The sequence below is a fragment of the Zophobas morio genome, unplaced genomic scaffold (assembly GCF_036711695.1).
Source record: "Zophobas morio isolate AGI-343-1 ecotype UQ-CSIRO unplaced genomic scaffold, CSIRO_AGI_Zmor_V1 ptg000031l, whole genome shotgun sequence".
In the NCBI taxonomy this organism is placed as follows: domain Eukaryota; kingdom Metazoa; phylum Arthropoda; class Insecta; order Coleoptera; family Tenebrionidae; genus Zophobas; species Zophobas morio.
Genome location: NW_026972136.1, coordinates 8,917,785 through 8,928,905, shown reverse-complemented (window position 1 = coordinate 8,928,905; position 11,121 = coordinate 8,917,785). Strand labels below are relative to the sequence as shown.

Genomic DNA, 11,121 nt, shown 5'->3' with positions numbered 1-11,121 from the left:
AACAACATTTTCGAAAGAATCGGTACGAAATGCGAATTTTTGAAAATTTAAAAAACTTCAACGGTTGATTCTGGAAAAATTGAGATTTCGAAAAAGTTGGCTAAAAACCCGCAAAATATTTTGGCATCTAGATCTCGAGATGCTGGTTCGAAAAATCTTCATGTTCTCGAATCACAATTTTTAAATATTTAGCTTGAAATTCTATTTTTTTTTTTAGAAAATCCTAAAAATTGTTATAACTCAATGGGTGATTTTGGAAAAATGTAGGAGCTATCGAAGAAAGGAAACCGGAAATAACTTCTAGAAGTTGAAATCCACAAGAAATTGTGTTTAAATGATTTTAGAAAATAGTCGAAAAATTTTCATAAAGGGAAAATTGAGATTTTGAAAAAGTTGGCTATAAATCTACAAAAATTCTGGGATATAAATTTCCACGTGGTGATTAAAAAAATACAGGGCGTTTGTGCTCGAATCACGATTTTCAAAATATACGTCTTGAAATTGAATTTTTTTTAATCCTAAAATTGTCATTTTTCAATGGGAGATTCCGAAAAAAATGATGGGAGTTATACAAGAAACGAATCCGAAAGTAACTTGTAGAGATCTAATTCTACAAGAAAATGTGTTTAGTTAATTTTCGAAAATGGTCAAAAATAAATCTACATTTTCATAAAGTCTATATTGGTAAACTGAAATTTTGCAAAAGTTGACTAAAAATCTGCAAAACATTCTGGGATATAGATCTCCACGTGCTGATTCGAAAAATATAGCGTTATTGTGGTTTTCAGGTCACGATTTCCGAAATATTCAGCCTGAATGTATTATTTTTTTAGTTCTAAAAATCGACATATTTCAATGGGGATTTTCGAAAAATAGTAAAAGTTATCGAAAAAACGAAGCCGAAAGTAACTTCTATAAGTTTAAATCTACAAGAAAATTTGTTTAAGTAATTTTCGAAAATTATCAAAAAAATGGGCCGAAATTTTCATATTGGAAAGTTAAAATTTTGAAAAAGTTGTAGAAAAATCCATAAAAACTTCTGAGATATAGTCTCGACGTGCTGACGAAAAATACAGCGTGTTTGTGGTCTTGGATAACGATTTTCGAAATATTCGGCTTGAGATTCATTTTTATTAAATCCTAGTTCTTGAAAAAATGAGACCGAAAGTATCTTCTGGAAGTTGAAATCTAGAAAAAAAATCTTTTTATGTAGTTTTTGAAGGTACTCCAAGAAAGGTAGAAATTTTTCATGAAGGAGTTACTGAAAACTAGAGTTTTTGAAAATACACAGAAAATTTTTGGAAATACAGAGTCATCAAAATTGATTGAAAGAGTTGGTACTCTCTGTTTTGCCGTGAAGTTTGTCAACCTTATGACAGATTTGTTTAAGGTTATATGGTAATGAATTCAGTGGCGTGACAAGAGAACTGGGGGTTGATTGTCGGAACTCACCTGAATCAGTTGTGAATACGAAAGTTACCTTCTTGCAACGTTGCGAACGGTTTTAACGTTTTGTACGAATCGCCTTGGTCGATGCGCACCCTATACCTTATTGCTACTCGTAACTTTGCGAACAAATTCCAGAAACGAATGAATCTAAAATTTGAAACTTCAAATCTGACAACTAATATTTTTTATCAAAAAAAAAAATCGAAAAAAGACGCCACTGAGTTTTGAAATTTGAAACTCGAAACTTCAAATCTGACAGCTAATATTTTTATACAACTTAATAAACTAAATTATTCAAGTTCAGGTTTACCAACTCTCTCAATCAATTTTGATGACTCTGTACTTAGATCTCGACGTAAGCACCTACTGATTTTAAAAATATTGCCTATTTATGATCCTGGGGCAAAATTCAAAATTGGAAAAGCTGCCTAAAAATCCACAAATAATAATTGTTCCCAGTATCCCAGTTAATACAATTATTATCCACGTTTTTACAATGTATAAAAATTCTCTTCACTTGCTTTGTTCTAAACGAGGTCTAATTTATAGTAAATAGATTTGGACTAGTTATTTCTAAGTAGAAATATTATGAGTAACAATTCTGATGTCAATTTAGCCTCTTGTTGAGGTGTTAGCCACTAAAAAAACCTTCCAACTTAGTCCGATCTCGTCCTCCTTAAACCCAAACCAATTCAAATTTCCCGCACCATCACCAGTTGACATCTCGCCCGCAGTTCAGCCAACCCAACCTGTTATTATTGTTTATAACTGTCAAAAGTGAAAGCAAACACTCTCTAAAAACGTCCCATCTCAACCAAATTCCTGAACCTCGCACACATTCACTAAAAATTAACCCAACCTAACACCTCATCACCCAACCATACCCTTTCAGTGCGTGTTATTGTGACCCGCGCGACCTAACCTCACTTCTGTCGGTACAAACTCAGCCGTCGTTGATTTAAACGTCCAGCGATGGTTGAAAATGGCTTTTGCTACGCAACAACAAAGGAAAATGACCCTATTTTCCACACCAGTCAAAGTCAGCAGCCCACTCTGTCATTCAGACCTCGGGGGAGCCTCGCCAGGGCTCTGTACGAAAAGCAGCAAACGGACCACTTTCTGAGCCAGTTTGACAAAAGTCAGGTGAGTGCATGCCTTAAAGTACAATGAAGTTGGTTGTTTTTGAGGTTGACTTGTGATTTTTTAGCAGTCGGAGCGTAGAATGGTTGTTTGGGGGCTGTGTAGTGTACAAACAAAACGGAAAGGTTTAGGAATAAGCAGGTTATGTACGCTTGATTGGGGTTTCACCTGAGTTGGAACGGACGTGCTTCATTTAGCCCTCGCGAGCTTAAACTGAGAATTGTTCGATTTAATATAATGACACACAGATGCCGCAGTGGTTTTTTCAAAAGGGGGATTAAAAAGCGCCGTTCGCATCTGGTTTCTTTGCTTTTTTCCCCTCGTTATGAACAATGATTACATAAATAATCCATGTAGCTGTGCAAACCCAATTATCGTCAATTTTCTTTACGTGTAGGTCATCAAAGCGTCCACCAATCATTAACAATTACTCAATAATAAATCAGTATTTGCTTTGTGAATATTTTATGGATGTGTAGTTAACGGCGAAGGCGACTCGGGGTCTGTACGGACCCAAAGGTGGGTGCGGGACCAGCGCTGGTGTAATTGACATTTTATTTTTATGTCGGTAAAGTACACCCTTCAAGCGGGGTTAGTTTGTGGAAAAATAATATGGATTTGATTGGTGTATGTTGGGCGATATTTTATTCATCATAAGAAAGTTGAATGAGTGGCCAGTTTTTTGTTCGTGACGGTGTAATTAAAAATTGAAACTTGTTTTTTGTCCCTCGAATATGTGTGTCAGTTGCGGAAAATTCGTGTCCTTAATGAAACGCGCTTCATTTTCGAATTACTTAAAAATAATGGTTTTGGTCGGTACTTATATGTTGATTTAGTTCAAACATGGAAAAGTAGGTAAATTATATACAAAGAAAATTACTGTGATTATATAGAATAATACAAAATGTTCGATTTTCTTGATGTTTGATTTTTTCATAACCAGTGGCGATACGTTTTTGATTGAACAATAAGTGGTTTCGCTGAATCGATATCTATAATCGATTATTTTTTTGTGCGATCTTTGTGATTAATTAATTAATTATATTGTATCCGGTTATGATATTATTTTGAACTTTTCGGGTTAATTAAAATGCTAATAGCGTAATGGCTTGGGCACAAACTAATCTACAAAGCAAAAACAACATTCTTTTGTGCATGACCTAACGTTTTTAATCGCTTAAGTCGTTATAAACTTCGCAAAAAAATGTCAGCCCAAGATCGATAATTAATTATGACTTAAGATTTTCATCGTTCTAGACCTTTAATAAAGTCTTTGCGAATTTTAATGATTTGCGTAGATTTTTCTCAACGTTGATATAAAATAGCGCTGCAGTAAAACTTTTTTGTTACAGTGTTGTGTCAGTCCGGTGATTTCCAGATTATTTGGGTCTTTTATGTGACAGGTGTTAAAGGCGTTGACTATAAAAGTTACCAATTATACTACTTCCGGTTCTCATTTTAAACCTTCTCCTTTTTTTAGGTAATAAACTCTCATCTAATCAATAAGACACGTTTTAGTGTTGCAGAAAAAAAACAGCGAAGGTTGAGCTCAGCGTCGTTTAAGCACCTACTCGTTTTCATTAAAAAGGGTAGTTCGAATTCTTTTATGGTCGTTATAACACAATTACAGGCCAAATTTCAGTGATTTTCGGGTTTATTCGCGTCTGTTGTGTTTTTTAGTCCTGCTGGATCGAGAATTATAAATAATTGGAAGCGTCTGGATGTCTTAAAAGTTTCACCATGGGTATTTGTTTGAAGAAATGTATTGATTGTTTTATTTAATCAGTTTAAGTAGTTACTTTGACAATGTAATGTAGAGAAATAAATTTTTACAACTTTAGTTTATAATTTCGACAGTTATGACTGCAACAACGACTTCTGGTAGACGATAGTCAAATGCAAATTTTGTCGTAAACCCTCTCGTGCCTGGAATTACTTCGTCCTCACCCGAATTTTTTTATTTTTCCACTTTTTTCTTCCTTGTCAAAATCTCGATTTTTGTTGGATATCTGCCTCTTTTCTTCTTTTTCAGACGTTTCGGATGGTATCAGTCTACAATCACAGTCAATTATTAAATGTTTTGAAAATTGAAATGTTCCATTTTGACGATTTTAAATATTGCCGAAATTGTCAAAAAATAAACCCTAAAAAACTTCTGAAGATCAAAATGATCACAATATTCATACTTTATAATATAACATATCCCTGTACTTCTGGTTTCAAACTCGGAATTTTTGAAAATTAAGAAAATTAAAATGTTTCATTTTGGCAATTTTTAAAAAAATAATAGAAATTCCCTAAAAATAAAGCCGAAAAAAATTTTAGAGATCGAAATCAACATAAAATTTTCTTTTTATAACCTTGAAATGTTCTCGGGGAAAGATAAACAAATTTAGTCCTGAAAAATACAGCTTTTGGCGAAGTTGTCTAAAAATTCACAAAAAATTCAGGAAAATAGGTTTCGTAGAGCTGAATATAAAAACATAACGTGTTGCTGATTTCGAAACATTTGGCGGAATTATTAAATATTCTGAAAACTGAAATGTTTCATTTTGGTTATTTTGAAAATATGGTCAACATTGTCAAAAAAATAAATACGAAAGTATTTCTTGAGATCACATCACAACAATGTTCATCTTTTATAATATAACATACACATTTACTTCTGGTTTCAGACTCGGAATTTTTGAATATCCCCAAAAATTGAAACGTTTCATTTTGACGATTTTGAAAATATAATAGAAATTGCTTAAAAAATGAAGCCGAAACAAATTTTAGAGATCGAAATCAACATAAAATTTTCTTTTCATAACCTTTAAATGTGCTCGGGGAAAGATAAAAGAATTTAGTCCTGAGAAATGCCGCTTTTGGCGAAGTTGTCTAAAAATTCACAAAAAATTCAGGAAAACAGATTTCGTAGAGATGAATATAAAAACATAAAGCATTGCTGATTTCGAAACATTTGGCGGAATTATTAAATATTCTGAAAACTGAAATGTTTCATTTTGGTTATTTTGAAAATATGGTCAAAATTGTCAAAAAAATAAATACGAAAGAATTTCTTGAGATAATCATCACAACAATGTTCATCTTTTATGATATAACATACACATTTGCTTCTGATTTCAGACTCGGAATTTTTGAATATCCCCAAAAATTGAAACGTTTCATTTTGACGATTTTGAAAAAATAATAGAAATTGCCTAAAAAATGAAACCGAAAAAAATTTTAGAGATCGAAATCAACATAAAATTTTCTTTTCATAACCTTCAAATGTGCTCGGGGAAAGATAAAAAAATTTAGTCCTGAAAAATACAGCTTTTGGCGAAGTTGTCTAAAAATTCACAAAAAATTTAGGAAAACAAATTTCATTGAACTGAATATGAAAACATTACGTGTTGCTAATTTCGGAACATTTGGCGGAATTATTAAATATTCTGAACACTGAAATGTTCTATTTTGGTGATTTTGAAAATATGATCAAAATTGTCAAAAAAATAAATACGAACAAATTTACCTTGAGATCAAAATCATCACAGTGTCCATATTTTATAATATAACATACACCTGTATTTCTGGTTTCAGACTCGGAATTTTCGAATATCCCCAAAAATTGAAATGTTTCATTTTGACGATTTTGAAAAAATAATAGAAATCGCAAAAAAGTGAAACCGAAAAAAATTTTAGAGATCTAAATTAACACAAAATTCTCTTCGAATGTGCTCGGGAAAAGAAAACTACGAATTTTTTTCTTAGTCCTGAAAAATAGAGCTAGAAATTCAGGAAAACAAATTTCATAGGGCTGAATGCAAAAACATAACTTGTTGGTGTTTTCGAAACAGGATTTTCGAAATATTCAGCTATTAAATATTCGGAAAACTCAAATATTTCATTTTGGCGATTTTGAAAATGTGCTCGAAATTGTCAAAAAAAAAAAATCCGGAAAAACTTCTGGAAATCAAAATCAACACAATATTCATATTTTATGATATAACATACTCCTGTACTGCTGGTTTGAGACTCGGAATTTTTGAATATCCCGAAAATTGAAATCTCTCATTTTGGCAATTTTGAAAAAATAGAAATTGACAAAAAAATGAAGCCGAAAAAAATTTTAGAGATCGACATCAACACAAAATTCTCTTTTCATAACCTTCGAATGTGCTCGGATATAAAAAAATTATAGTCCTAAAAAATAAATTTTTTGTTAAAGTTGTCTAAAAATTCACAAAAATTCAGGAAAACAGATTTCGTACAGCTGAATGCAAAAAAATACCTTGCTGCTGATTTCGAAACAAGATTTTCGAAATATTCGGTTTCAAACTCCGAATTATTAAATATTCTGAAAACTGACGATTTTGAAAATATTGTCGAAATTGTCAAAAAATAAATCCGGAAAAAGAGATCAATATCATAACAATATGTATTTGTATTTTATAATAGAACGTATCTCTGTACTTCTGGTTTCAAACTCGAAATTTTTGAATATCCCGAAAATTAAAGTGTTTCAATTTGACGATTTTGAATAAATTATAGAAATTGTCAAAAAACTGAATCCGAAAAAATTTTAGAGATCGAAATCAACACAATATTCTGTTTTCATAACCTACGAATGTGCTCGGGGAAAGATAAAAAAATCATAGTCCTGAGAAATAGAACTTTTGGTAAAGTTGCCTAAAGATTCACAAAAAATTCGTGAAAACAGATTTCGTAGAGCTGAATACAAAAACATAATGGGTTGGTGATTTTGAAACAAGATTTTCGAAATAGTCGGCTTCAAACTCCGAATTATTAAATATTCTGAAAACTGAAATGTTTCATTTTGGAGATTTTGAAAATATGGTCGAAATTGTCAAAAAAATATATTCGTAAAAACTTCTGGAGATTAAAATTATCACAATATGTATTCGAATTTTATAATATAACGTATCTCTGTACTTCTGGTTTCAAACTCGGAATTTTTGAATATCCCGAAAATTAAAGTGTTTCATTTTGACGATTTTGAATAAATTATAGAAATTGCCAAAAAACTGAATCCGAAAAAATTTTAGAGATCGAAATCAACACAATATTCTGTTTTCATACCCTGCGAATGTGCTCGGGGAAAGATAAAAAAATCATAGTCCTGACAAATAGAGCTTTTGGTAAAGTTGCCTAAAGAGTCACAAAAAATTCATGAAAACAGATTTCGTGGAGCTGAATACAAAAACATAATGGGTTGGTGATTTTGAAACAAGATTTTCGAAATATTCGGCTTCAAAATCCGGATTATTAAATATTCTGAAAACTGAAATGTTTCATTTTGGAGATTTTGAAAATATGGTCGAAATTGTCAAAAAATAAATCCGAAAAAGCTTCTCGAGATCAAAAACATAATATTCATATTTTATGATATAATACACCCCTGTACTTCTGGTTTATGAATCTACTTTGAGTTTTTGTCCTAGGTATCCAAATCTTTGCAAAAAAAATCAAAGGCGGGTTCGATCGCCTCATGGGTTGCTTTTTGTTACTTACACTTTAACTGGTATTTTCTATATTTGTCTACAACTCTGAAGTTCTATCTAATAATGTGAGAGCAGTTGAACTTGTCCTCTTGCTTTGAAATCGAAATTTTGGTTTCTTTTCTAACTTGAGATCTTGAGAATAGGATTTATTTACAGTAATCATGCCAAGTGAATCTTCTATTTCGGATTGTCGTAGAATTATTCTACAGCTTCTTCACAGATTTCGTCTTATACTCTTTTAATCCGGTGTATTAATAATACACCTCTCCTAGTTCTACATTCTTCACTCTGACTCTGATAAATCCCACTTCTGACACCAATATAATCGACAAAGTATTTATCATAATTGTCAGCCAACATCAATCAAATGCTGTAGATCTTAAAATCAAGTTAAATATTGTGATTTTCGGACTGCTTTATCCGAAAAATACAGTCTTTTTGAGACGAAGTTGTTATTTTAAAATATTTTCTGTCGTTAAATCCCAGTCAGACATAAGTCATACAAAGCCCTTAGGAAACAGCGTTAATTTTGTAGATATCAAGTGACCGTAACTTTGTTTTCTTTCACTTATTTTACCTTATTTTTATTTTATTCTTTATATTAGTATAAAATATTATTCTACAATTATGATTTTTTTTTGCGAAAATTGGGTGCTGAGACTAAAAACTTGAGGCGGATTTTAAAACCACAAGTACAGGAGTATGTTATTTTATCAAATTTAAATAGCATTTCGCGTGCAAAATTGTGAGGTGACGTCATCAAGTTGTTGGTGGTAGCGATTAAACCAATTTTGGTTAGCGGTTTATCGTCTACAGGATATTCCTAACACACATCTAAAACTTGACAACCACCGGCTCGGTAGTTTCGGACAGACAGAGAGACTTCCTACTAATCTATCCTGGTATATTTTACTTGTGTGACTGCTTGATAATATAGGTCACGCAGAACTACGAGTAGTCACGTGAGTTATGACACTTGTCCCCTTTGTATACTACTTCTAGGGGTCATGAAACGTCCACAAAACATGAAAGAGGCCATTAGCCGGATGGACCCTACTACAATATTTCCTTAGCTTACGCTTGGGAAGCAATGACTCGTGAAAGGTTAATTGAAGTTTTGACATTTTTTTCTGAACTGGATTTTGGAAAATAGAAAAACAATTAAATCATCTTGTGGATTTGTAAACAAATTTTCAAAATCGGATAGAATGTCTACTATATCTTATATTTTCAGAATGTATTTCCCTTCAAAGAGAATTTTGGAAAAATTTCTCTTCTTAACCTTTTTTGAGGGCATAACTGGAAAAAATTAAAATGATTTCTTCTAATTTTGTTTGTGATAGTCCTTGATGACAAAATTGTATTACATTTTTAGGAAATAAAGCTGAATTCAAGTGCGTGGCGTTTAGTTATTTGTGAAAACTGGTATGAAAGGAATATTTACCCACATTTTTATCTGAAATGCCTACCTAATAACCTCCTCCTAACAATACTTTTTTATAAATGAAAATCTTTTTCTAAGCTTGTTTGCACATGTGTTCACGTTGTTGTTGGTGTTATGATAAGAAATTTGTAATAATCTTGTAGCCTAACCACGCCATTTGGTTTACAATTTTGTTGACAATAAAAATAGATATTTTATCGATGAAAGCTCAATCTTTGACGTAAATTTTAGTCACAATATGCTCTATTTTTCTACTTACAACCATGAATTATTAACTTACAAGAAAACGCGCACTAAACAAGTACACCGATGTTATCTGCTTAATCAAATAATGCCTTTTCACCAATTGATTGGTAGTTTAATCTAGAGGTTATAAATTAGCTCCTGACGGTCTCAACCGGTGAATTTGAGCCATAAATAAATCCCACTTATAACAATCTCACGTGGTTGCTAATTTCGACACAAGAAATTTTTCGCTCATCGTTATCCGCATGTAATCTAAACCCTTCTATTCATTCGACAATAAATTTTTGTTGTATTTGTGTACCCTCTGCAAACAAAGCATTTTTACGATGCTTCTACTTATCTTATCACAATCCCACGATTAAGACACAATGTTGTAATATAGTTAGCGTGGTGATGTGTTGTTCTTTGGTGGTGTTTTGGCACGCGTGAAGATGCTCTTCGAGAAGTGTAAGGTCATGCTCAGCGTACAGGTGGGTTTTTGTTTGGTTTTATTTCGCTTTAAAATAGATCAGTGGAGTTGATAGAGGAAACTGATATTCGCGGCGAACATAAGCAAATAAAGTTTCGTGACTATAATGAGCACATTATTTCATATCGATAATGTAGGGTTCATTGCGGCATGTCTTGTCTCGTGCATAAATTCATTACCTGGATGGATGCTTGGAGGTCAACGTCATTGGGAAATTTGGTAAAGTAAAGTGATGAGTGATACAAACAAATAAAATCTTCTCTTCTGTATCTTCTTGTAAAAAATTTCATACCCTTCTTTTGGCTACTATTTTCGGATTTCATCCGACTCCGCACCCCTTCCATGCAAGGGCCACCTCTCACCCCATCATCCCTTCCCGTATTCCGAAACAAAAGCAGCACCTTAATCTTCGATGAGCCGCTTCGAACGGCAATAACTTGAAATATTCATCCCCACGTCAGATTTGGGGAACGCCGAAACACAAACTCTTGTTAACCCCCGCCATGAATACATCACGGAGGCATCAAAAGTCCTCTCGTGGAGACGTCGTCAAAGTGTAAATTACGGAATGTAGGCGTTTTCCTGGTCGGTAGTGGCGCTTTTTCCCGATACGAATACATTATCAGGACGAACGATATGTTGAAGTGGTGCGTGGCAGCGTGCAATGCATGGCACTACGAGGCTGAGCCCCGCTGAGTGGGTTGCTAAAAGGGAAGGTACGTAACGGGAGGTTAGCATACCTTGGGGACTGCTCGTAAACTACGTCCCTTGACGAACTCCCTCAAAAAACTCATAATTGTCACGCGCGCTCTCTCCAGAATTTCACAATGACCGGGAAGAATACATGACGAAGATGAATTATACAG

At 33.0% G+C, this 11,121-nt stretch overlaps 1 protein-coding gene across 2 annotated transcripts in view; it reads left to right on the top strand.

Annotated features, from left to right (window-relative positions):
- The first annotated feature begins 2,193 nt into the window (after positions 1–2,193).
- The window catches only part of LOC135139396 (protein-L-histidine N-pros-methyltransferase), a 277,974-nt gene continuing 269,046 nt past the window's right edge, over positions 2,194–11,121 (top strand). Inside the window, exon 1 of one of the 2 annotated variants that reach the window (XM_064069608.1) lies at positions 2,194–2,592. In XM_064069608.1, the coding sequence (XP_063925678.1) occupies positions 2,422–2,592 (171 nt within the window). In that variant the 5' untranslated portion in view covers positions 2,194–2,421. Of the gene's footprint in view, positions 2,593–10,169; positions 10,257–11,121 lie in introns of those variants that run through there. The other variant, XM_064069609.1, reaches the window with a different exon arrangement.